Source organism: Rhinolophus hipposideros (genome assembly GCF_964194185.1).
Source record: "Rhinolophus hipposideros genome assembly, chromosome: 21".
Taxonomy (NCBI): domain Eukaryota; kingdom Metazoa; phylum Chordata; class Mammalia; order Chiroptera; family Rhinolophidae; genus Rhinolophus; species Rhinolophus hipposideros.
This window is the reverse complement of record NC_138067.1, coordinates 43754975-43781069: the sequence shown is the minus strand read 5'-3', so window position 1 is coordinate 43781069 and position 26095 is coordinate 43754975. Positions and strand designations below refer to the sequence as shown.

The window sequence follows — 26095 nt, the reverse complement described above, 5'->3', positions numbered from 1 at the left end:
GGACAAGCTTCGGATTGACAGATCTGAAGGCCAATCAGTTAGCTCAGCGACCGCTAAACCGGGGGCGGGGCAGAGCAAACCCTACGCTGTCCGCCAATGAAGAGACCTGAGAGCCCCGCCCCCGAGCGCGGACCTATGGTGCTCGCCACGGGGCGGGAACCTCCTCCTGGCGGCCGCAAGGTTTTACTGCAGGGGCCCCCCAGAGCTCAGTGACGCTTGGGTCGCCTCTTGCCTAGGTCGGTTCGCCCCAGGGCAGAGGGGCGGTTGTGCAATAGGAAGCCGAGGGCATTGCAAGCTTCCCTTCGGGCACCAGCTACCTGACCCCACGCCCTGTCCGGTGCATTCCTCAAACACCTCCGGAGCCCCTACCTGTGGCCCCAAGGAGCCCCCTTCCCTCGTCGGCCATGCCTCTTAGCCGTACTTTGTCTGTGTCCTCACTGCCAGGACTGGAGGATTGGGAAGATGAATTCGACCTGGAGAACACAGTGCTCTTCGAGGTGGCCTGGGAGGTGGCCAACAAGGGTGAGCACGCCGGGCCCAGACGTGAAGGGCAGTCGGGGACGGGGGCCCGGGACTCTTGAGTGATAGGGGGACTGGGCTACATAGCATGACTGGTGGGTTCTGCGTTAGGAGCCTATAACTCCTATGTCCTTGGGGAGGGGCTGGGATATGTCTCCTGGACCCTGGAGGAGTAGGGATGCGTCTCCTGACTTAAAACCAAAGGAGGCTGGAAGCCCTGGTTCTAGGGAGGAAGGTGCTAACATGAAAGATTACTAGGTTCCGGAGGGACGTTTCCGAGAGACCAGAGACCTGGGTCCTGAACAGGGAAGGAGATGTGAGGCTGGCACTTCTTAGAGCAGACTTTGGCAATGGCTAGGTTTCAGAACTGTGGCCCTCCTGATTTGGGAGAGAGCTGACTGGGGGATAGGATGCAAAAGTGGTGTTGGGAGAATGGAGGAATTGGTAACTTGAGAGTAAAGATGGGAGGGCACTGGAAAACCTAATTCTTAGGTCCTCGGGTGGGAAAGAGTTTCGGGCCTGAATGCCCAGGCTCCGAAGGAGCTGAGGGCCTGAGCTATGAGTTCCTAGAAGTAGAAGAACCTGTGGATATTGGAATGAGGGAAGGCTGGAAAGTCCTAAGTTATTCAGGGGTTGGGCTCTCTGATGGGAGTGGCTGGGGCCCTGGATTTCTGTGTCCCGGGCTCCAGAGGGCCTGAGGTTCTGGATGTTGAGAACCAGGTGGGGTTGGAAGCCCAGGTGCCAGGCAGTCTCTCTGTTCAGAAGAGAGGGAGCTGGGGTTTTGCTTAGCTGAATCGCTGGAGAGAAAGGGACTGGGTCTTACACCATGGGAGGGACAGGCAAACACAGAGCCATGTATCATTAGGGCCCAAGCTCCAGGAGGTAAGGAGGCTGGCGGCCTAGACTCCTGGGTCTGGAGTGGAGTCCTGGGAGGGACAGGGGTGGGGGCGCCTGCCTGTGTCCCCAGTTGGGGAGAGGAGACTGGGGTACAAGTCAGCAGGGTCCCTGGGGGACAAGAATGACATTTCCTGCTTCTCTTGGGCAACTGTGGGAAACTGAATAGGGCCTAATGAGAATTTAAACAGCTCCTGTAAGCTGGGAACTCAGGAAATTGGGTTCTGGTAATCCTTGTCGGCTTCTGTCATCCTTGGGACCTGAGCCCCTAATTCCCTCACACCCAGAAGCTCAGGCCCTCAGCCCCTTCAATTAGACTCAGAAGTCTCACCTGAGCCTACTCCTCCCTCAAAAGTCCCAAACCTAGCCCCCTCTCCCGTAGGCCTAGGTGTACTGCCCTCTAACCCCCTACCCCCTTCTCCTTCTGATGTGTGGGCTCCCAGTCCCCTCTTCTCTCTAAGCCAGAGGTTCAGGGCCCCAGTGCCACCCATGGCCCCCCACCCTGCCCCAGGGCCTAAATCTGTGGACCTCGGCTGGGGCCTGTCCTCACACACTTGGGCCCACAGTGGGTGGCATCTACACGGTGCTGCAGACGAAGGCGAAGGTGACAGGGGATGAGTGGGGCGACAACTACTACCTGGTGGGACCGTACACGGAGCAGGGCGTGAGGACCCAGGTGGAACTGCTCGAGCCCCCAACTCCAGCTCTGAAGAGGACGCTGGACTCCATGAACAGCAAGGGCTGCAAGGTGGGACATGGCTCAGCCGAGGGCAGGTAGGTGGGGGCCTGCAGTCAAGGTGGGAGCAGATGGAGAAGGGGTCGGGTGGGGGGATAGTCCCGGGGACAGCCCCAGGGAGAGAGGGCGGCATGGACAGGAATACAGGATGTCCTGGTACTTTCCCGGGCAGACAGGGAGTAGTTAAGATTGACACTCAGACAAATGCAAGACCCCATGAAGTAGGCAGGTGAATCCTCTGAGATAATGGTAAATGGACAGAAAAACAGGGACAAGAATGACTGAGAGATGGTTCTAAGAGGCCAAGATCCTCAAACCCAGAGAGAGGAAAAAGGCTAAATAGAAAGACGGACAACCAGCCAGAACCCAGAGGAGGTGGGCTTGGGATGAGGCAAGCAGCCAGAGTAGTGGTTTTAGAGCCCGAAGTTCAGATTTAGCTTCTGCACTTCCGGCCAGTGTGACCTTGGCTAACGGCATCTGCCTGATAGGGTGTTGGGAGGATGAAATAGTTAATAAGTCTTCAGCCCAGTTCTTGGCATGAAAGTCATCACTGTGGGCGAGCTATTATCATCATCATCATTATTACTATAAACAACCAGGCTTGCAGGGTGAGGTGGACAGGCAGACAAAGGAAGAGAGATGGAGGGAGAGGGACTGAGTGTCCCAAAACGTGACAGTGGCTCCCTCCACCCCGAGGGACTAGAGCAATGGGAGAGAGAGAGAGTCCAGTCTAGATACAGAAGAGAGGCAACCCAATGTTTCAGAGAGAAAGACCTAGAAGGAGAGAAAAAGACGGAATACTGATGAAGGGAGGAGAGGTTGGCAGGCAGCCCTAGGGAACAGAGTTTCAGACGAGCAGAGCCAGGGATTAAAGAGAGGAGGGGAGAGTTCCGTATAAGGGCTGGAGCAGAAGCACAGAGAGATGGCTGCTGCCCAAGGAGAGGGCTATAAGGCAGCAGGGCTGAAGTACAGACAGGTTGCGGCTTGGGAGGGAGAGGTACAGTGATTCCTTCGTTCATTCACAGCTTTTGGTTTGGGGTGGGGTCTAGAGCCCAGTTAGGCCAGACGTGTCCCCAAGGAACCCTAGAGCAGCCCAGTCCTCCCCCATAGCAGCTGCTCCCCACTGCTGGGAGCCTAAGAATAGCACCCCCAGCAAAAGGGCAGACAACAGCTGGGAGGGGGAGGGGCAGTGGGGTCAGGCTCCCAAGGCTGGGAAAAGACAGGTTGGGGAGGAGGATGACTGCCTGTCAGCTCGATAGAGCTGTGGCAGCAGGCCCATGACTTAGGCCATGGTCTCAGGAGGAAAAGCAGACCAGAGAAATGTGGCAGGGGTAGAAATGACACAGCGAGGGTTAGAAACATGGCAGTGGGTAGAAACATGCAGCCCTGGGGTGGGGACGGAGGGAAGATGGTAGTAGAGATGTACCTGCAGGGTACATAATGGGCCTAAGGGCAGAGGAAAGAGGCAGTAGATAACAAATTTATGGTGAAAGAATCAGAAACAAGGCACGGATGGAAGAAATGTGGCAGCGAGAACAGTAAACGAAGCACCCAGTGGAAGGAATTAGCAGCAGAAAGAAAAGATCATGGCAAAGGTTATCGTGATGGTTTGGGAGAGAAATGTGGCAGCAAACACAGAAACAAGGCAGCAGGTCAGAGAAATGATTAGCAGGGTGGAAGAACAAGGCAGTGGGGGCACAGAGACAGGATAAGCGAAATGTGTGGTTATAAGCAGAGAAAGGAGACAATGGGTGGGAGAGGGCAGCAGTTATAGGAACTAAGCACGGGACAGGAAAAATGTTGCAACAGAGACGGAAAAAGATTATGGCGGGAATAACAGCAAATAGAGAAATAAAGCAATGGGTGAGAAATCAGCAGCAGATACAGAAACAGGGTGGAAGAACTCAGGCAGTAAGCCCAGATATCCGCCTGTGGGTGGGAGACGCACAGATGTGCTCAGAGACTGTGGTCAAAGCTCTGAGGCTCCCTGTGGGTTCCCCCCAGGTATATTTCGGGCGCTGGCTGATTGAGGGGGGCCCCCTCGTGGTACTCCTGGACGTGGGGGCCTCAGCCTGGGCCCTGGAGCGCTGGAAGGGGGAGCTCTGGGACACCTGCAACATTGGGGTGCCCTGGTATGACCGTGAAGCCAACGACGCCGTCCTTTTTGGCTTCCTTACCACCTGGTTCCTGGGTGAGGTAGGCCCCTCTGCTGGTTCCCATGTCACTCTTTATGACCCCAGGCCCAAAACTACAAGGGCCATCAGTCCCTGGGCAGAGGGGGGCTGGGTGGGGATCACAGCGGGGCTGGTTTCTCCCAGGGCATTCTGGCAGTTGTAGGTCCTATAATCCAAGGACCTTTAGGGATATGGATATCCAAGGACCCAGACTCATATTTCCTCAGAGACCCAAACTCCCAACTCCAGTTTCATTCTCTCCAGTCTTCCAAATATAGGAATTCTAAGTCCCAACCCCAGCTTTATTCACTCTTCTCTTCTAAGTATAGAAATTCTGAGCCATTAGCTCTTGGAAGTTTGGCCTGGCTGGAGGGCTCACTTCAGGGAATTCTGGGAGTTGTACTAGGCGTCTGATAGTGGTTGGACTTGGCTCTCAGATGGGGACCCTCGATATTTGGAAAACCCCAGCCTGAGAACCAGGAAACCTGGCTCTAACCACCTTTTAGGTTTTAAAAGGCTAAAGAAACTTCGTTTCCCGTGCCCTGGGACAAACAGTTTATGAACTGGCTACTTCTAGGGCATTCTGGGAGCTATAATCCTTTAGCCAATATTGGGTGCAGGTCTATTTGCAATTGAGATAAAGGTCTCCAGGACGTGGGTCTTTCCCATTCAGCCTTACTAGGACTTAGAAGTTTGGCCAAAAATAAGAGCAGTTCCCATCAGCCTCCAAGGATAAGATCAGCCGATCCAGTTGTCTCAAGGATTTGTAGTTCCTTTCCTGTGGGGATTGCAGTGGGCCACCATCCACCCTGTGCAGTAGAGGTGAAAGATGTGCCTCTCCCCTGCTTCCTGGTCCACGTTGGGGATTGCTGATTGTCTGCACAACACATGTGGAGACAGTCGCCCTATCCCTGTTGCCCCACAGTTCCTGGCCCAGAGCGAGGAGAAGCCACATGTGGTTGCACACTTCCACGAATGGTTGGCGGGCGTCGGGCTCTGCCTCTGCCGTGCCCGGCGGCTCCCTGTGGCTACGATCTTCACCACCCATGCCACGCTGCTGGGGCGATACCTGTGTGCCGGTGCTGTGGACTTCTACAACAATCTGGAGAATGTGAGCTAGGAGTGTGTCAGATGGGGGCTGCCAGTATTTCAAAATAGTCCAAAGCTGTCTGCAAAGCCCCAGGAATCAAGCTCCCTCTTTTCCTAGGACCTAGGAGTCCAAGTCCCTAGCCCCTCCTCCCTCAGATCTGGGAGTCCAACTTCCAGCCCCAACCTCTGCCAGGACCCCAGAGTCTGGACCTCTAGTCTTCTGTCTAGTTTGCCTAACCTGACTGCCCTTTCTGCCTGCCCAGTTCAATGTGGACAAGGAAGCTGGTGAGAGGCAAATCTATCACCGCTACTGCATGGAGCGGGCAGCAGCCCACTGCGCTCACGTCTTTACTACTGTGTCCCAGATCACTGCCATTGAGGCTCAGCACCTACTCAAGAGGAAACCAGGTAGGTAATAGGCTGGGACTCCTAGACATGAATGAGGCAATTGACTGTGTCAAGGTCCATACCAATTTTTTTACTGTGAAGAGCAGAGAACTTACAAATCCCAGAAAGCCCTGGATTGGTGGCCTGACTATGAGACTCCCTGGCTGTACACCCTAGAGGCTAATGGTAGTTTCTTTGATATTAATTTCAGAAATGGTAAAATTCTTTTATTGGCTAATGTACATATTGGTCTTCTGAAAGTGAATGGAGGTTCAATGGATTTTGTTTTTGAAAACAGCAGTGATAGAACCACTTATTCTTCCCACACTATAGCACCAATTCTTGATGGATGTAGGTGACCACTACAACTTCCAGAAGACTTTTGGCTGCTCAGCACTATATATGGAGTTTTGCTCCAGGAGCTGATGGGGGTTGTAATTTTTCATTGATATGCTCTTATTTCTGTGAGGATAGAAAAGTGGTTGGGACCTTAAAGGAAGCTTGAAGATAGAGGGTATATTCTGGGAGAAGCAGGAAGGGGATGTTTAATCATTCCCAGTTATGGGTGGAATTGGGCAAACAAAAAGAACTACAACTTCCAGAAGCCCCAATGTAGATTAGTTCTGTGTCTGGTTAGTCATTTGCAGGGGCTGGTGGGAACTGTAGTTATGTTTATGAACATAAGTAATATTGTGCAAGAAGGTACCTGAGTGGCAGGACATCTGGGAACTCACAGAGGAGTTACTAAAATAAAGAAATTATGAAAAGGAAAAGGGTCTTTCCTTCATTTATTCATTCAACCACATTGATCTGAATGAAGAAATGAAACATGGGGCCTTCTCCCTCATTCCCAGATATCGTGACCCCCAATGGACTGAATGTGAAGAAGTTCTCTGCCATGCATGAGTTCCAGAACCTCCATGCTCAGAGCAAGGCCCGAATCCAGGAGTTTGTGCGGGGCCATTTTTATGGGTACGTGGGCCAGATCCCTAGGTCTTGAGAGAGAAAGGCTTGGGAGCTCAGCCTCGTAAGTTCCTGAGTGCCAGAACAGGAGCTGAGTACCAAAGGAGGTCCCCATCTAAGGAGAAAGACCCACAAATCCCAGGAGTCTCCATGATCCCTCTGTACTGTCTGTGATGTTCTTTGCCCCTGTAGCTTCTGGGGTTTGTATTTTCAAGGCCAGGGCTAGAGGGTGAGGGTCTCAGCTTCACCCTAACTTATGGCTTCTTTAGGCACCTGGACTTCAACTTGGACAAGACCTTGTACTTTTTTATCGCCGGCCGCTACGAATTCTCCAACAAGGGGGCTGACATCTTCCTGGAGGCCTTGGCCCGGCTCAACTATCTGCTCAGAGTAAGGCCTGGGCTGCCAGGGGACAAAGAGAGGATGAGACAATTAGTACATAACTGGCGAGAGCAGAGACACAGGGAGGTTGGGGTAGGGAACCCCCTGTGTGAGGGGGAATGTGTAGAGGCCTAGAAAGAAAATAGTGTCCCAATGGGGATAGTAACTCTGTGTCCTCTAATTCTCCCTGATATGAAGGGGCATGGCAGGATCCTAGTGGTGTTGGGGGATAGAAAAGTGTGGGTAGCCTCAGCCTCTTCCCATGTGAACCCTTTTCTCTGCCCCAGGTCAACGGCAATGAGCAGACAGTAGTCGCCTTCTTCATCATGCCAGCTCGGACCAACAATTTCAATGTGGAAACCCTCAAGGGCCAAGCCGTGCGCAAGCAGCTTTGGTCAGCAGCCCTCGGCTCAGGATCCCAGCCGTGTGCTTTGGGTCCACTATTTCTCCTGGAGTCTCAGTTTTGTTATCTGTAACATGAACATCCTGCCCAACTGATTCCTAGTGAAGTCACCTTTGCTTAAGACGCCTCCAGCTCGGGGGCAGTAAGAAATCATAGGCGGGACAAATGCGACAGCATGACCAGGGCTCTGGTATCAAACCAGCAAAGTCCAACTTGTGCCACTGACACTTGCTGGCTTTGTGACTCTAGGCAAACCACTCCCCCTCTTTGAGCCTCAGTTTCCTTGTTTGTAAAACCCATTTATTAGCCATCAGGTGTTCATTGAGCACTTACTGTGTGCCAGGCACTGTTCCAGGCCCTGGGAGCACAGCTGTGAACAAAAAAGATAAAATCCCTGCCCTCATTGTGCTCACTTTGTAAAAAAAACTCTATAGAAAGTGCTCAAGCAAAGAAAAAAAGCACAGGAATATAAGATATGGTTCTCTGGATAGGCCATATTGAGGATGTGCCATTGGGTGGATACCAATAGAGGAAATGAGGGAGGGAGCCCTGTATGTATCTGGGAAACAGCAAGTACAAGGGCCTTGAGGCATGTTTGAGAAACAGCAAGGAGGCCAGTGGAGCGAGAGCAGAGTGCCTTAGGCAGATGGAAATCAGGCCAGAGTTAAGGAGAGATTGTGAGCCGAGGAAGGTTAATGGGGCTATAGGGTGGCACTGTTTGCTAGCTTTATTTGTGTACATAAGTTTTCTTCTCTCAACATAATTTTCCCTTTTTATAAAATGGGGCTTAGCATTGCCGCTGCCAGGACTAGTACAGTTCCTAATAATAGCTGACATTTCTGGAAGGCTCACTGTGTGCTCGGCACTGTGCACTTTTTGTCATGACCTCATTGAGTTCTTACTGCAAACCTGAGGTTGATTCTATTTTTATCTCCGTCTGACTGATGAGTCACTGAAGTCAGAGAAGGAAGGCCACCTATCTCTGGCCACACAGCTAATGCGAGGCACGAGGGATTCAAGCCTTCCAGAGCCTGTTCCCTTGGACTCCATCCTCCAGCTGGAGTCCCCAGCGCTTCTCTGCTCATACCTGTTTCACAACTGCCCTAGTAGCCTAACAATAGATTGTTGGTGTGTATGTGATGTTGTTCTGCTCTTTCTAGGGATACGGCCAACACGGTGAAGGAGAAGTTCGGGAGGAAGCTTTATGAATCCTTGCTAGTGTGAGTGCCCCACCCTCAGCCCTGCACCTGCCTTTGCCCCAACCCTTCTCTTCAGCCCTTCTCAGGTACATACCCTTGGCTGGTCCTGCAGGGGGAGCCTCCCAGACATGAACAAGATGCTGGACAAGGAGGATTTCACTATGATGAAGAGAGCCATCTTTGCCACGCAGGTATTGTTTAGATCCCTGAGTGAAGAGATGGCAATTCCCAACAGCCCCAGAGGTAGCGTGCCATGTTAGTTCTGACCACAGAGATGGCTGAGAGTTCTACTTTATTGGGCAGCCCTTATTTGGGGGGTAGGGGGTGTCAATTCTGAGGTCCACAGATGGGTGTGAGCTGATAGGTAGAACTTCAATTCCCAGAAGCCCTTAGGGCAGCATGCTTTCCCATGGCTTATTATGCCACAGGGGCTGCTGGGAATTATGGTTTCTTTGCGTCTCCAGGGTCAATGGACAAAAGGTGAACTTTAGAAAATCAAGACAGCCACAAAAGGAGAACTACAACTCCCAGTTATCCTTGGGCCTTGCTGTATACTAGCTCCACCTCCGTCCCCAGAGTCTGCTGGGAGGGGTAATTGTGTTGGGCCTCTGCAGGGATAATGGGGAGATCAGCTAAAACACTCCCTGAAGAATATTGAAAACTGAGCAACTGCTGTTTCTTATCCCACTGGCTGTGTCTTAATCTCCAAACACCCCTGGGAGCTGTAGCTTCTTTTTTTTTTTTTTTTAAAGATTTTATTGGGGAAGGGGAACAGGACTTTATTGGGGAACACTGTGTACTTCCAGGACTTTTTTCCAACTCAAGTTGTTGTCCTTTCACTCTTAGTTGTGGAGGGCACAGCTCAGCTCCAGGTCCAGTTGCCATTGCTAGTTGCAGGGGGCACAGCCCACCATCCCTTGCGGGACTCGAGGAGTTGAACTGGCAACCTTGTGGTTGAGAGCCCACTGGCCCATGTGGGAATCGAACTGGCAGCCTTCGGAGTTAGGAGCATGGAGCTCTAACTGCCTGAGCCACCGGGCCGGCCCCTGTAGCTTCTTTAGATTCCTGAATTTAATGGAATTAGGTGGATGGGAAACCTTAGAAAAAAATTGTCAGTCACCAAATGAGAACTACAATTCTCAGCAGCCCCTGGGTCTTTCTGCTACATTAACGCTTCTCTTGCCCCAGAGACTTCAAGGAGTCAGAGTTCTTTTTTTTCTTTGGAGTCAATGGTCTTTGGTACCTGTGGTCAGGATTTGAGCCATTTCCTGGGGAATGGAAATCTAGACAGCCAAATTGCATAAATAAGGTGTGAAGTGCTTTTGGCCTCACTAGAGCATGTTTCGGCCTTGGGGCTGCTTGGAGTTGTAGTTTCTTGGGCCCCTAGAATCAGTAGACTGAAAGTGAGTATAACTTTTAATGACAGAAATGATGGAACAGTTGCAAAGAACTATACATCCCAGCAGTCTCCTGGGACTTCCATCACACTAGCTCTATCCTCCTCCAGCGGGAAATGGAGGAAAAATTCAGTGGGAATTCCCCTCTTGGGAACTGTGGTTTCTTTGGGCCACTGAGAGGGGTGCAGGTGGAGGAAATTACAGGATGGAGAGTAAAGAGAACTTGGAGAGAAAGAGATCCAAAATTTTCATAAGAAAACTATCACTTCCAGCAGCCACTGGAGTTTGCTCCCATATTGGCAGTCTGTGCCCCTGCCCCGTCGACTGGGAGGAGTTACAGTTCCTTTGGATTTCTTTGAAGACAAAGCCAAGAGTACAGAACAAGACAGCCATAAGTCCATGTAGCCTGTGGGGCATGTTAACATTGGCTCTGCCTCAAAGGTAGCTGGGAATTATAGTTTCTTTTTAGCTAATAGTGGTGAAAGGGAAACGAGAATCTTTATAGATCGAGCCAAGTAGGAAAGCTATAACTCCTGGTAATCTCTTGGGCTTATTGCCCCACAGCCTGGTGGGAATTGTAGTCTCTTTGGATCCTCAAGGTAGGCATGTCCTTTCTCTGACTCCCATCCCACTTGTGGCCCCTACAGCGGCAGTCTTTTCCCCCTGTCTGCACCCACAATATGCTGGATGATTCCTCGGACCCTATCCTGACCACCATCCGCCGAATTGGCCTCTTCAATAGTAGTGCCGACAGGGTCAAGGTGAGGGTACTGGCTAGGTGGGTTGGGCATGGTAGCAGGTTAGGGGGAGCCTGGGCCTCACATTTCCCATCTCCCCTAGTTTATCAAAGGATTGCTATGTTTAGAAAGAACCTTAGCTTTGGAAGCAGACAGACTTGGATTCAGATCTTTGTCCTGCCACTGACTTGTGTGACTTTAGACAAGTTTTTCACCCTCTGTGGGCCACTCTGGGATGCTAGAGAATAGCTAACTATGGTGCCTCAAGCTGAGCCCTTGTTTTTCAATGCCAGGTGATTTTCCACCCAGAGTTCCTCTCCTCCACCAGCCCCCTGCTCCCCGTGGACTATGAGGAGTTTGTCCGTGGCTGCCACCTTGGGGTCTTCCCCTCCTACTATGAGCCTTGGGGCTACACGCCAGGTGAGTGCAGCATGGCACTGGGGCTCTGGTCACATCTGGCATGATCTTGGGACAAGGCCCTTGCCTTCTCTGAGTCCCTAGCTCCTCCTTTGCAAAACAGGCAATGGCAACAGTCTCTTCTGCTACAGCATGTGTTTCTGTGACACAGTAGCTCATGTGATGCTAACTGGAGGACTGCTGTCATAGTTCACAGGTGACTTCCTCCAATTTGCTGGCATGTGGCCCCCCAAGTCGCAACAGCTGAACTATGCACAGTTCACTAACACAGCTAAATGTGGCAAAGTCTCCCTGAGTTGTCCCCAGTGCCCACTGGCTCCACTTTTCTCCTGTTGGCTCCCATTAGACATGGACTTTGAGTTGGAACACCTTATTTACAGTTCTCCCTCATTTGGGGCCATTTTGTTGTGGTCTCCCCCAAACTCAACCCTTCCTCACATCCTTTTCAGTCATGCTACTTTCCTGTGTGTTTTTTATTTTGAAACAATTTTTAAATTAGTTGCAGGTGTACAAAACAACATAATGATTAGATATTTACACCCCTCTTAAAGTGATAACTCCCCCAAATATACTACCTATCTGACATTGTACATAGCTATTACAATACCATTGATTATATTCCCTATGCTGTACTTTATATCCCGTTGCCATATATAAATATATATATATATTTTTTTTTTTAAATGGTTGATATTCAGCATTATTCTACATCAGCTTAAGGTGTACAGCACAGTGGTCAGGCTTCTACACAATCTATGAAATGATCCCCTGATTAGTCCAGTACCTCTAACACCCTACATAATCTTTACAACATTATTGATTATGCATACAGTATTTCACATCCCCATGACTTTTTGTGACTACCAATTTGTACTTTCTAGTCCCTTCACCTTCTCCCACATCCCTCAACCCCTCTCCCATCTAGCAACCATCAGTTTTTTCTGTTATCTATGAGTCTATTTCTGTTTTGTTTGCTCGTTTATTCTGTTCTTTAGATTCCACATATTGGTGAGATCATATGACATTTCTTTTTCAGTCTGACTTATTTCACTTAGCATAATGTCCTCTAGGTCTATCCAAGTTGTTGCAAATGGTAAGACTTCATTCTTTTTTATGGCAGAGTAATACTCCATTGTATAAATGTACCACAATTTCTTTATCCAATTGTCTATTGATGGGCATTTTGGTTGTTTCCATATCTTTGCTATTGTGAATAGTGCTGCAGTAAACATAGACATGCATATATTTTGTCAGATATTCTTTGGATAAATACCCAGGAGTGAAATTGTTGGGTCATAAGGTACTTCTATTTTTAATTTTTTGAGAAACCTACATACTGTTTTCCATAGTGGCTACACCATACTTTCAATATTTAGTAAGTCTTTTAAACTGTGTTTACATAATTAGTAATTTTGCCAGTTTCATCCATGGTTAAAGTGGTGCATTGGTTTTGTGTGATCAGCCCCTACTTAATATTCCCCATAAGTTCTGTTATATTTAGTACCTACTTTTGCAGCCTACAGAGGATTTTAGAAACATATAATAATTATAATAAATTCCTTGAACCATTTCTCAATGCTGTTTAAGACAGTAAACAAGGCAAAGTACTTGGTCTGTACCCAATAGTAATAATAAGAGAACTTTTCTTACCTCCTGTGAAAACAGACTGAATGTATGAAAACCAAAACAGTATGGTCTGGCCCAAGAAAGTATCTTACAGGTTGTGAGGATTAAGTAAAATGGTAGACATTGGCCCAGAGCTCAATAAATTATCTTCCTTACCACGCAACTATGGACTTTTCCTCATCTAGAGGCCTTGGGGCAAGTGAATTCCCTTTTCTGAGCCTCTTAGCTTCCCCTCTAAGAAACAGGTACTATAATAGTCTAATGCATAGCCTGATTTTTCCAGCTCTTGACTTAAATCAGCCTAGGACCCAGCACTTGGTTAAAGGTGCCACTAGAGGGCGCCATTGAGGCTTTTATTGCAATTTAAGACTTGCAAAGAAGGAAAACCTAAGAGGGCATTTCTTACGCCTTTCCACAGCTGAGTGCACGGTTATGGGCATTCCCAGTATCTCCACCAACCTCTCTGGCTTCGGCTGCTTCATGGAAGAACACATCGCAGACCCCTCCGCTTACGGTCAGCGCCCAGACTGAGAGCCGGGACTCTTGGATCCTGAGGAGGAGGGGTGTGGACTCCTGGGTCCCAGGGGGAGGAGGGTTCCTGGTGCAACAGAGGCCCAAGAAGAATGAAAGTTTCCCCAATCTGTTTTCTGAGTCCCCGTCCTGCCCCTTGCCCCAGGTATCTACATTCTGGACCGGCGGTTCCGCAGTCTGGATGATTCCTGCTCGCAGCTCACCACCTTCCTCTACAGCTTCTGCCAGCAGAGCCGGCGGCAGCGCATCATCCAGCGGAACCGTACAGAGCGCCTCTCTGACCTTCTGGACTGGAAATACCTAGGCCGGGTATAACTCCTTTTCCTGTCCTCAGCTGGTGAATCAGCTGCTTCCGGTTCTGGGTCTCTGGTTCCTCAGTCTCAAAGGCTGGTGCTGGGGTCTTGGTCTCCTACTTGTAACTGTCCCATTAAGAAATTAATCAACTTCTGCAGGAAGATCACATTGGTTCGAAGTTCTCCTATTAGCATAAGGGTGTGGCCAAAGAGACCTACCTCAGAGACTGTCCATTCACAGCTCTGCCTATCTACATAAGGGCTGGAACCAGAAAAAAATGGATATTTGGCTTAGGCGCCTAGGGAAGATGCTGCAGTGTGCTGATCTACATAAAAGATATAGCCAGGGTTGCCCCCTCCGCATCTGCCCGGGGAGGCTCAGGCTCCCGCCCCCTGATGCCCTCTCCCTTTTTCCCCCCCCAAGTACTACATGTCTGCGCGCCACAAGGCGCTGGCCAAGGCCTTTCCAGAGCACTTCACCTACGAGCCCCAGGAAACTGATGCGGTGAGTGGGCTAGGAACTACAGGGCTGGGCTGGGGGGATGGGTTTCCCTCCTGGAATTGGAAGGCCTCGGGGGCGCTGGACACCTGGGCAGGATTAGGGACCACCAGTCACTTTACCCTTTGTGCTTTCCCTCCCATACACAGGCCCAGGGCTACCGCTACCCCCGGCCAGCCTCGGTGCCACCCTCGCCTTCATTATCTCGACACTCGAGCCCTCCTCTGAGCGAGGATGAGGACGATCCCCAGGACAGGACGCCGAATGAAGACACCGAACGCTACGACGAAGAAGAGGAGGCCGCCAAGGACCGGCGCAACATCCGCGCCCCCGAGTGGCCGCGCCGCTCCTCCTGCTCCTCTTCCACTGGCGGGAGCAAGCGCAACTCTGTGGATACTGCGCCTTCCAGCTCTGTCAGCACTCCCAGCGAGCCTCTCAGCCCTGCCAGCTCCCTGGGAGAGGAGCGCAACTGAGTCCCCTGCCCCACACTCCTCTCTCACCTTACCTCCCTCGTCCAGAGGGTGGGTGCAGAACTGCGCTATTCCTAAACCCCACTCCAGATCCCAAACCTGCTGTGGAGTCCACAGCTCCGCCCCCTCCGCCATACACTCCAGCCCCTCCAGCTCCACTCCTGGAATCCCCAACACTCCATAACCACAACACCGTGCCTTTCTTGGGTTCCAGAATACAAAATCTGTACCCTGGAGTCGCCCTAGGCCTAGCCTGGGTCCAAGAGGCCAAAAATCGGCCATTACCCTGTCATGGTGCCAGAGATTTTAGGAAACCTAGCCTGTTGCCTTCTGGCTGGGGCTCCTAAAGCCCTTTGTGGCTTGCAAATTCCACAGCATACAGAGCACACCCTGCTCAGTCCTGGCCTAGGGTCCGCCAAGCCCTGGAAACCACATGGTGTCCCTGCTGATGGGACAATCAAGTCCAGAACTTGAGCACTTTCAAGTACTTGAGTTAACTGAATGCAGAAGGTCCTCCATTTCAACTCCAGAACTCGGGCTCCAGGACAGGGCACTCATTTGTTTGTTCTGGCCCTCCCTGGGGTGTCTGGCTCTGCCTGGAGGACCCCTCCACCCCTGCTCCCTTCCTCCTTACCTTGGCCAAGCAAGGGTGGGCAGAACCACTTGGCTTCTCATTCCTACTGGAGAACATGCAGTCTTGGTCTAGATGACTTTCTGGCCTTTTCTGGGCCAGACCCTACCCCTTCCCTGAGTCGGAATTTTCCCCTGGATCTCAAGACTCCTGTGCCCTCCAGGAAGTCCCCCTGCTGAGGACAGAACTTGCTGTCTTCCACTCCCACAACCCCCAACTGCCAGGCCCATCATGAAACCACTGGGTTCTAGGTCCCGGCTGCTGAATCTAGACCCTTACCACTATCGGCATCCTGGTTCCCTTCCCGATCTAGAACTGAGCCCACTGGGTTCTAGAACCTCCATTTTTACCTCAAGGCTCTTCCATCCCCAAGCTGTGTCCTGCCCTCAGCTTTGGTGAAAGGGAGGGACCCTCTCACACGTGCCGTGCTGTATCTGATGCACTTGGTTTGCAATCGGGAGGGTGCGGGCAGAAAGGGTGTGATTGAAGTGTGTGCGGAGATGAAAAAAATACATCTCTACTTAAGAATCCCAGGTTTGATCCGACGTGAGGGCTTGGTGGGCCTCAAACCTGGCCCCTCCCTCTTTTTGGCCTCCTCTATTCCTATCCCTGCCCACCCCTGGGTCCCTGATTTCTTGTCTCATTCTGCTGTCATGGGGAGACTTGGATTGCTATTCTGGATTCCAGTGTTATTTCAAAGGAAAGAACCTCTGCTTTAGTTTGGACCTTACTTGCAAGTGGCAAAAACTTGGCTCAAGCTCTCTGGCAGAAAGGGCCTATGTCCCTGGAGAAACAATCCATAGAGTAGCCACAAGCCATGTGTGGCTCTCTAAATGCCTCAGCACTACTGTGTTTCCCAGAAAATAAGATCTAACCGGAAAATAAACCGCAGCATTTTTCAGGATGCTCATAATATAAAATAAGCCCTAATACATCTTTTGGAACAAAAATTAATAAGACCCAGTCTTATTTTCGGGGAAACACAGTAGGGCTTATTTTAGATTACCAGCATCGTGAAAGATCATACTAGGGCTTATTTTCCGGTTAGGTTTTATTTTCAGGGAAACACGGTAGCCATAAATAAATGTTCCGTAGCCACACATGATTCATGGCTACCCTATAGCATGGCACATGCGTTTCCATCACTGCAAAAAGCTCTGCTGGACAGCACTAACTCAGCATGTTTCCAGGGCTCTGTGGCCTGGGGACTTGGACCCTGCTGTTCTCTGGATAGCTCAATTTCGGCGGCAGGGGGGAATCTTTTTCCTTTCAGTTCGAGTCACTAGGCCATTGCATCTCTGGACCAATTGCTTTGCAGGGGAGTACAAAGCTCCGATTGTTTGGATTTGGATATGATCATCCCTCCAGTTAGCCACTGTGAGACATACAAGCCCACTCTCCTGTGAGAACCACGAGTGGCCACCAAAGTGTGGTGACAGCAGGAGCATGGTGCTGAGTGGACAAAAGAACAGGTGTCCAAGCAGCCACTTCCTCTTAGATTCTTCTACCAAAAACAAGGGTAGGTCAGAGTTGACTCCATTGTGTAGCTGGGACCCAGCAGCTGCCTGCTAAGTCATCCTCAAGCTTCTTCAGTTCACATTTGCATGATCTGGCCCCAAGTTTCACATCCCATTTCTGTGCTGAGCCCCAAACCCCTAACTCAGCACCTTTTGTACACCACATGCTTCCAAGCCCCAGATCCACTGATTTTCTTTCTATTGTGCGTCTTGAATTGGAGAGGGTAGCAAGCAGCCTTCGAAGCAGGTCAGATCTGGGTATGCCTCCTGGTTGCCATGGGCAATTTACATAGGAATAGCCTTAGCTCACCCATATGAAGGGGCTGGTAATTCTAGTTACCTCCCTGGATTGAGCCAGACTACTTTCAGGTTTGCATAGCTCCTGGCCACATACTAATATCTTAATGGTGGTCTGCTTCCAGCCACTAGCCCCAGGTCTTACTATATTAGACTCTCCATGGAGTCTGGGCTCTACCATCTAGCACAGGACCCACTACTGTGACACACCCCTTAGACCAGGAAAGAGAGAGGGGCCAACAACTCACCCTGCCCTCCCAGTCCAGCTAGCCTTGTGAAAACTAGATCCCACATCACTTCCCACATCACACACACAAAAAAACCAGCTGCTGCAAAAAGCTTTATTGTTTCAATTTGGTCCACGGCAGGGAAGAGGGCTCTGGGGTGGTTAGAAGGCTGCCTACTGGTTTTAGGGAGAGGCTCAGGCAAAAACCTAATGTTAGGGGGATGCAGAGGGGCCTCTCAAAGGCCTCTGGGCTCCAGAGGCTCCTAGTCGTGCTTGAGGGTGAGCCTTTCGAAAAGATACTCGCCAAGCCCGGCCTGGGAGCTAGCCAGCCTGCGCAGGTTAGTCAGGTGGTCGCCCATCTTCTTGATGAGTTTCACCTCCTCGTCTAGGAAGTGGGTCTCCAGGAAGTCACAGAGCTGAGTGATAGAAGAGGAGAAGACGCTGCCATATGTAGATAACAGTGTGACACATGGGGGAACGAGATTCAGAAGAAAACTTGCCCAAATGAGGCCACAGCTTAGAATAAGCTGCATTCCAAGGAGGGTTTTAGGATGGGTGTCCATGGATGAAGAGGGTACTTACATGGGGGTCTGCTGTGCCGGCAGAACCCATGGCATGCAGATCCAAAAGGGCCTGGTTCAGGTTCTTCTCCAAGACCAAGGCAGCTTCCATGGCATCCTGAGTTTTACCCCACTCATCGTGGGAAGGCTTCTACACAGAAGACAGAGACAACTGAGAACTGGCCATGTAACCCACAAAGAACTAAAACTATCTTTCCCGGCAGCTGCACGGGTGAAGGTCCTAGCCTAACAAACATCACCCCCCGTCTCCTACAACTACATGCCCCAGAAGACCACGCTGCGGTCTTGGAAATGGCTGCGCCTCCATTTCTAGCCACGGAGGACTGAAAACCTCCCAGAAGCCCACTCGGTGCCTAAACCACTAGGGTCAAGGCGCTTCGTTCCAAGAGACTCTTGGGAGATGTAGTTCGCTGCCCACACACTATTTACCTGCAGGTCCTGGAAGAGGGCGCGACCACCACGCTGGTTTTGCATCTTCAAGAGACGTTCCGCGCCCTCGCGCTTCTCCTCGGCCAACTCGCGGAAGAAGTGGCTCACGCCCTCTAGAGCCACATCGTCACGGTCGAAATAGAAGCCCTGCGAGAAGAGATGGTGGGAACAATAGTTAGCGGGAGACGAGGCCAGAGGCGACATTCTGCCCTCTGACTACCCAACAGGACAAAGACGGCCAGCGCGTGCGCAGAGGGCCGGAGGTGCGCATTTCGGGGAAACTTAGGCCCAGGGCGTCCTGGGGACCCTCACCAGAGAGAGGTAGGTGTAGGAGGCCCGCAGATGCAAGTTGACCAGGCGGTTGACGGCGGCCTCCACCTCGGTGGAATAATTCTGACGAACTTGGGATTGGGAGCTCATGGTTGCTCCGCAATAGGAGTTAAGCTAAAAATAAAAAGATGTTAGCTGGTCTCGGAGGCCGAGGATGGCTGAGTTGGTTCCGAAGGCTGAGACTGGAAAAGAGGTTGGAGGGTGGTCGGAGGCTGGAAGAAGGGGCGTCCCAGGGTCTGTTCCGTCCAAACACTGTTGAAGCAAGAGACAGATCCGGGGGAACGCCGAGGACACTGAGAGGCGGTGGCTAAGGCGCTTCTTTTATGGCAGGCGGGGCCCTGGAGGTGGGATGTTTAGAGAGAGCAATGGGCCAATCCACGGTGGTGAGAGGCGGGGCCTGGAGTCCCTGCGTGACCAATCCGGACCGGATAGGAGTCCCAGACTCCCGCCCCCCGGTGGTGGGGGAAGTCACGCGCCTGTTGCTGAGGCTGTTGTGAAATAGGGAATTGGGGAGTGGGGGATGGAAGGGTCTGGGGCGGATTCTGGGTAGTCAAAGGATTCTCAGGCGGGAGGGGGGGTTGTCTCTCTGGTAGGTGGAAGATTAATGGGGACACTGGGCCTGCTTTGCAGTGGAGCCACAACAAGCAGCCTTGGAAAATGGTGATCCTGGGGGTGTCTCAGGAAAGTAGGTTGGATTCTGGGGTTGTCTCTGACAGCATGAACTTTTCTGGAGCCTTAGGGGTTCCTGGGAGGTGCAGAGGCCTCCAGATTACTGGGGTTTTCTCTGGGAGATGAGGGGGCCCCAGATCATTGGGAAGTTTGGAAGATGGTGAGATCGAATTTCTGGGAACCTTGGGGATAGGTTCTGGGAGATGGGTTGGAGGGGAGCCCTGGGGTTTGCTCAAAGGTGGGGGCTTTTCTGTAGCCTTAATGTTCACAATGGAGGTCCGTATTTTTCTGAAAACTTCCTGGGGGAGTCTTTAGGCCCTTCAGATGATCTGCAAGATTAAAAGGGCAGTTGTTCCAGAACCTTGGGGTTCACCCCGTAGGAGTGGAGGAGAGGGATGTTTTCTGGAAGCCTACTAGGGGCTTTTTTTTTTTTTTTTTTTTTTTTAAGGTACGGGGTCTCCAAGAGCCCTTGAGTGTCTGGGACCTTTGGAATACCCTTGGGCCTATTTCAGGGGCTCGCTGTTTTTCTGGGAGCTGAGATGGGGACGGGTGAAATGACACTCAAGCTTTGGGGTTTCTCTGAGGCTGCGTTTCCTGGGGACTGTTTTGAAGGCCTCCAGATACTTTGGGAATTCTCTTTGGCTCTGAACCAGTCTCTCCGAAGTTGTCCCTGTCTTGCCTGACATGTGCTCCTTTTGGGTCACAAAGAGAAGTCCTTGGATCCCAGGGAAATGAAGATCTGGGGACCCGTGGACAGGATGTCTGTCTGCAACCAAAGTACATTTTTAAAGTGTGCCAGGTCCAGGCTGGGGTCTGGGAGGCAAAGCTGGCCCAAATCAGGACTCAGCCTTCAAAGAGTACCCTGTTGTGGGGGGAAAAAGACAGGAACTTGACCCTATTCAAGTGCCCTAATGGAGGCAGCCAGCGAGTTGGGGTGTCGGGTTGGGGGGTAGAGGTCAGGGCCTGCTTTGCAGTGGAGCCACAACAAGCAGCCCAGGCAGGGTGCGTCCTGACCAGGCAGATGTGGGGCCAGGCTGATGTCTGGGGTCCTCGAGGGGTATCTGGGCCAGTGGCCAAGAGAGCTGCTGTGCTGAGTCATGCTGAACTCAGCACAGGAAGGGGCTCAGGCAGAAGGGTGGGGTGCGGCCACTCACTGACCTCATCTCCTCCAGTAGGCTGCAGTCTGGCTGAGACCCTGGGAACTAGGCCTGTCTGGCTCAAATCCAACTCTGACCCCCTCCCCCAAAGTGCCGCCTAGCTTGTGCTTTGTCTTTAAGTCTTACTGTCTTTTTAGTTCCCTTGATGTTTTCCCTGGGCTGCTGCCTGTGGATATACTTTTCCCTCTGGACAGTGACTCAGTCTCCCCTCATAGCTTTCTTATCTGGCTGTCATCTCTCCCCAGACTTGTCTCTGGGGCAAATCCATGGGGGAGGAGCAGTTGCCCCAGGCACAGTCACAATGGGACCTGAGTTACTCATTCACCAAATTTCAAACCTCAACCTAAAGACCTTTGGCCTTCGACTGGCCCCGCCTGTGGAGAGGTGGCTTGTGGAGAGGTAGCTTCGAAAGTGCTCACAGATAGAGGGAGAGGAAAGGGTGAGACGAACACGATCTGAAGGACAGACAGAGATCTTGGGGTTGGGAGAAGATCCTGAGATACGGGGGAAAAGACAAAAGACCCAGATAGAGGACAGAGCTTCAGAGAGACCCAGAGAGGGACAGAGAGAGAAAGGGGAAAGACCCAGAGGGGGGCAGGCACCTAGAAAGAGAGACAAGACCTAGAGAAAAGGGACAACAAACCCTGTGTGATTCTCCAAGATCTCATTGTCGTCCCCTTCTCTGATTCCTCTTCAGTGTCTAAAGCTACTAGGCCTTTCCAGAACTCAGGATCTTGGGGAGTAGGGGGGGCCTGCTCCTCTTAGAGGCCCACACAGTTACTGGGCCAGACCTCAGAGCTCCTCCTCCTCCAGCCCCTCCCCCACAGCATGTCAGTCTCCAGCCATGTCCCCCAGCACAGGTTCTGGCCTGGTCATCTCCCTTGGACCCTCGTGTCCCAGCCTCCTCACCGCCAGTAACTTCCCCATAGGGCTCCAGAGCCCGCCCCTGCTTTCCCATTCTCCACCTCAGTAAACGTGCAATTTCCCATAAGGTGGGAGCACGGTCTGCACCCTGGCCCTGTTCTCTGCCCCACCCCCCCTCCAGTCCCTGGCTCCAGTACAACACCCTAGGCTGTGACACGTGATCTCGTCACCTCCATTCCCCTCAGGGCTGCAAGATCCTGGAGGGCAGGAGTGGGACCTAACTCCTCACTAACCCAGAGGGCACGAGGCACCCTCAGAAAAAAGAGGTGTCAGCGCATGAAGCCTGGTCTCTTGCGACAGCCAGGGAGGGAGTGGGCCCAGTGACTCAGACTCTGAAGTGTGGCCCAAAAGGTTTATTGCCCCCCCCTCCAGACCACTCCTCCCTATCCCACCCCCAATAATTACAAAAGTAAGAAAAATGCCCTTGGCCCCCCAATCCCCACCCCTCCCAGAAAAAAGCCATAATTTATGCAGAAAAGACATAGTCCAAGGCAGCTGGTGGCCTCAGCCCATCTTCTTCCAGATGGTGAGTGAGGCAGTGAGTACTCCAGCCACAAAGATGGTCACGGTCTGCCACGTGGGTGTCCCGAAGTAGGAGAGGAGGCCGTCCTGGGGACAGGGACATCAGTTACTTCAGCAGTTCAGCCATGGCCCGGTGCACGAGGAATGGGGAGGGTCAGAGGGTCTGAGTAGCAAGAGACTGAGACTAATGGGTACTAAAGAGTTGGAATCAAAGGGTTATCAAAAAACTTGATGGATTCCATAGGAAGTGGAGGCACCCGGGAAGGCAGAAGGTACTAGTCGGGTCAGGGGTCATTGGGAGGTCAGAGGTCACCGCGGGGTCAGAGGTCACAGCAAGGTCAGCAAGTACCAGATGAATCAGGGGTTGATCAGACACGTAAGGAAATGTATTACAGACCACATCTGATAATCCGAAAATGGGGAGGGGGCGCACCAGTGGTGGGCTCGGGAAGGCCCCGGGGACCCAGAGGAGGACAGGAGGGAGTTAGGGGCCTCACCCAACCACCCTGGTCCTGGATCCAGCCCAGCAGCCGCTCTCGAAGGAAGTCCAGTGTCCAGCCCATGATGGTCTTTATCAGCTCGGGCACTTTGGTGCACAGGGCCTGTGGGGGGTGGGGCAGGCCTTAGGGACTTGTCCCCACTGCCTCTGGATAGTGGCCTCAAACCTCCTTTCTCAACTCTGCCCCCCCTCCTGCCCACTCGGCATTCTCTTCCAGTCATAATGAGCTTCATACATTGTAGACTGGATCTTGTCTCTGTCAACTGCCCTGCTCACAAACTTTCCATGGCTCCCCAGTACCCCTGGGATAAAGACCAAAGGCATAGGTTGGCCCACAAGGCCCTGTGTGAAGGCTCTGACTTCATAGCAATCCAATTTATAGCTTCTTTTCTGTGCCTCATTGACCTTCTTTTATATCTTCATTCGCACCAAACCTGTCTCTGCCCTTAGGACCTTTGCACATGCTGATTCTTCAGCCTAAACAGGCCTCAACCAAACGAATTTTCATTCATCCCTTAAAGTTCAGGTCTAATGTCACTTCCCCAGAGAGGGCTCTTCTGACCTTCAGACCTGGTGTGACCCGACATCCCCCAAAGCCATGACCTGCCCACCAACTCCCTGAACTTCCCTTTCCCACCCTTTATTGGCTGCTTCTCCCTTCCTGCTATCCCCCTCACCTATCCCCAACATTCAGCTCAATCTTGTAAACCCATCGAGAGATCTACTTCCCACCCCCACTGCTACCACCCGAGTCCAGGTTAGTCATTGTTTGCAGGGACTACTATAGGTGCCCCCTCACCAGCTTCTTAGCTTTTGCCCTTGTGCCCCATAATCCCTTTTTCTACCCACAATGGCCAGAACAATTTGTTGGGCTTCCCCACTGCCCATATTTTATCATAAGAATCTTCAGAGAGAAAAGGTAAAAGAATTTCAGTTAACAGCCATATACCTGCAACCTAGATTCTACAATTAACATTTTGCTAGACTTGCTAGAATAATCTTTCAAATTCATAAATCAGGTCACCTCAATTTCCTGTTTAAAACCAGCCAATCACTCCCATCTCACTCACAGAAAAGCTAAAGTCTTTACAGTGGCCAACAAGACCCCTCCAATCTTCCCTCATCTCCCACCCTTTCCCCCTCCGGTGGGGGAAATGAGGGCATCCTCACTGCCCTAGACACACCAGGCCTGGTCCTACCTCAGGGCCTTTGCAATTGCTGTGCCTGCTACCAGATGCCTTTTTCCCCAGTCCTCATATATCACTGCATCTTTCTTGTCTTTCCAGCTTTGGCTTTAATGTCTCCTCCTCTTAAAAGCCTTTCCTAATTACTTTACACAATCACATCACCTTAGCTTAGTACTCAGCACTCGTCATTCGACGTGAGCTCCATGAGAGTGGGAACCTAGCCAGCTGTTTGGTGCTGCATCCTGGGTGCCAAGCACAGGCCAGGCACACAGTAGGCCCAATAAATGTATGTTGAATGAGTAAATGAATAAAGTAGCAGAAAGGTGGCCCATAGCTGTCTCTCTCCATTGCCTCTGTGCTGCCACAGGGGTTGATCTCACGACTCCCAAGTCCCGGTAGGTCTGAGGGGAGTCTCCCTGGGCTCACTGCCCTGCAGCTGCCCACCTTGAGCACCAGTTTGCTGGCAAAGTAGAAAAGGGCGACAACCCGGCCCCAGTTGAAGTTGCCATCGTTAAACATTTCAGACGCCACTCGGAAAAAGACCTCGCGGGGGGAGTCTGTGTCCACAGCTGCAATCATCCTGCAGGAAAGAGGAAAGCCAGTGCTGGGGAGGAAGGATCAGGCAGGGTGTGGAAACTCTGGTATCCATCCCATAGCAAAGATAAGGAAACTGAGGCCCAAGCCACACTGAAATGAAAGGCAAGAGGCCAATATGGGGGAAAGGGATAAGATGGACATTTAGGAAAGTGAAGAAAATGACTCCTTGAAGGAGAGTTTCAAGATCCTAGGGGAGGGGTGGGCTGGGAGTAGACAGTGCTGAGTTGAGTGGTGAGGCCCTGAACCCCTGAAGGAAATGGGGGCTATGAGCCCGGACTCCTGTGTGATGAGTAAGGGGACCAATGGACCAGTGGCTGGGCTCTTGGGTCCTGGGGGCCACACCTCTGCAGCTCGATGTTACTATCCAGTTCATCTCCGATGCGCTTGAGACAATCGCTCAGCTTCTTGGTGGATGCATCTTGGGGCAACCTGGGCTCCAGAGCCAGCTCGGGTGTCTCTCCCCCCATTCGCCCTGCTCGATCCTGGATGAAACTAGAGTGGGAATGGAGGGGTGGGGTGCAGAATCAGAATGAGGCATCACTCCTCAAATCTGCTCCACAATAATCAGACCTCAAACTCACCCCTGAAGTAAAAGGGCCCCTGTCTTCATGATCTGCTCAGAGCTGGTGGGCCCTAGAGGAGAAAGGAGGGAAGAGGTGCCTGGACTCTTGGGCCCTAGGACTCCGGGGGAACTGGGGTGGTTCATGATCCCTGAGGGAGGACAATGCTAGGGGGCCCTGGATTTCTGAGTCCCTGTTAGATGAAGTGACTGGGGACCCGGACAACTGAGTCCCTAATGGAGCAAGAGGCGGGGAGCTTAGGCCTGTATCACATTCTTCCATAAACGAGACTGAGGGAACACTTAAAGCATCCTGGCCTGAGGGGGCACAGGGGAGACCCGCCCCTCCCACCAGGAAGTGGTGCCGGCGACAAGCCCGGGCTTGCCCGGGGCTTGGATTCTGGGGTCTGCAGCTTCTCGGGGGTCCCAGAGCGCCAGGCAGGAAAGGATCGGGGGGCGAGGGCCAGAGAGCCGGGCAACCTCGGGGAAGGAGGGCGCTGAAGGCTGGTAGCGCCCGATCGGGGACTTTCTGACCCGGAGTGCTTGGAGATCGCACGGCCCCAGACCGGCAGGCGAGATCGTGGGGCCAGCCGGCAAGGGACTCGCCCTCCTCCCTCCCGTCTGCCTCCCGCCTCACCCCCGTCTCTGGGTTGCTCCCCGGACCCGTCCATCACCGCCGCTCCCGCCGCCGCCTCTCGCCGGGTCTACCCCGGCGGCTGCAGCACGCCCCCGGTCACGTGAGCGTTCCGCGGAGGATGCGTCATCTCACGTGACCGCCCCGCAAAATGGCCGCCGCGGGCCGCTGCCCCGCAGGGCCGTCGGTCACACAGCCGTACCTGCCTCGCTTGCTTGGGAAGGCTCCGTCCCTATCACGTAAGTATCCAATCAGCACTTCCCTTTATGAACTGGTTGCGCCGCCATTCCACCGGCCACCCATTCAATCGCAGCTATAACTTTTTTTTTCAATGTACGATTTATTATATTTAAAAATGGTCTAGCTATAACTTTCATTCATTCATTCTTGCAATACTTTTAGAAGTTTCAGGTGGGCCTTGAGACCTCCCAGGGCAGAAGAAACATCGAGTGCACATCAGAGAGGAACAGCAGAAGCCAAAAATAGCATTCATTGAGGCAGGACGTTTCCAGTGACTAAAGCCTGTAAGTGTTTATGCGTGTTTGTGTGAGAATAAAAGGAATCGGAAGTTCAAAAAGTGGCAAAACTAATAAGTGGTGATAGATTGGCAGGGTATGTTCA

General features: G+C 51.9%; 3 protein-coding genes across 6 annotated transcripts; 1 reads left to right on the top strand and 2 right to left on the bottom strand.

Annotated features, from left to right (window-relative positions):
- The first annotated feature begins 123 nt into the window (after positions 1 to 123).
- Positions 124 to 15422, top strand: GYS1 (glycogen synthase 1). Of its 2 annotated transcripts, XM_081032469.1 has the most exons (16): positions 124 to 522; positions 1980 to 2161; positions 4154 to 4345; positions 5249 to 5434; positions 5676 to 5820; positions 6654 to 6771; positions 7032 to 7152; positions 7431 to 7537; positions 8707 to 8766; positions 8858 to 8936; positions 10790 to 10903; positions 11173 to 11299; positions 13341 to 13436; positions 13599 to 13762; positions 14171 to 14251; positions 14395 to 15422. In XM_081032469.1, exons 1-16 carry the CDS (start codon positions 405 to 407, stop codon positions 14716 to 14718), a joined length of 2214 nt encoding a protein of 737 aa, XP_080888595.1. In that variant the 5' UTR covers positions 124 to 404; the 3' UTR covers positions 14719 to 15422. The 2 variants fall into 2 exon arrangements, with proteins under 2 accessions (XP_080888595.1, XP_080888596.1); XM_081032470.1 differs by lacking the exon at positions 10790 to 10903.
- A 2060-nt stretch (positions 15423 to 17482) lies between these two features.
- Positions 17483 to 19103, bottom strand: FTL (ferritin light chain). The gene is made up of 4 exons (XM_081032471.1): positions 18709 to 19103; positions 18397 to 18543; positions 17969 to 18097; positions 17483 to 17802 (listed from the first exon to the last, which is right to left on the bottom strand). Exons 1-4 carry the CDS (start codon positions 18814 to 18816, stop codon positions 17650 to 17652), a joined length of 537 nt encoding a protein of 178 aa, XP_080888597.1. The 5' UTR covers positions 18817 to 19103; the 3' UTR covers positions 17483 to 17649.
- Positions 19104 to 21813: 2710 nt separating this feature from the next.
- BAX (BCL2 associated X, apoptosis regulator) lies at positions 21814 to 25655 on the bottom strand. Of its 3 annotated transcripts, none has more exons than XM_081031316.1 (6): positions 25478 to 25655; positions 24863 to 24914; positions 24624 to 24773; positions 24129 to 24264; positions 22496 to 22600; positions 21814 to 22085 (listed from the first exon to the last, which is right to left on the bottom strand). In XM_081031316.1, exons 1-6 carry the CDS (start codon positions 25509 to 25511, stop codon positions 21981 to 21983), a joined length of 582 nt encoding a protein of 193 aa, XP_080887442.1. In that variant the 5' UTR covers positions 25512 to 25655; the 3' UTR covers positions 21814 to 21980. The 3 variants fall into 3 exon arrangements, with proteins under 3 accessions (XP_080887442.1, XP_080887443.1, XP_080887444.1); XM_081031318.1 differs by having other exon boundaries at positions 21927 to 22103; positions 22474 to 22600; XM_081031317.1 differs by lacking the exons at positions 24863 to 24914; positions 25478 to 25655 and adding an exon at positions 25193 to 25464 and having other exon boundaries at positions 21816 to 22085.
- Between the last annotated feature and the right edge of the window lie 440 nt (positions 25656 to 26095).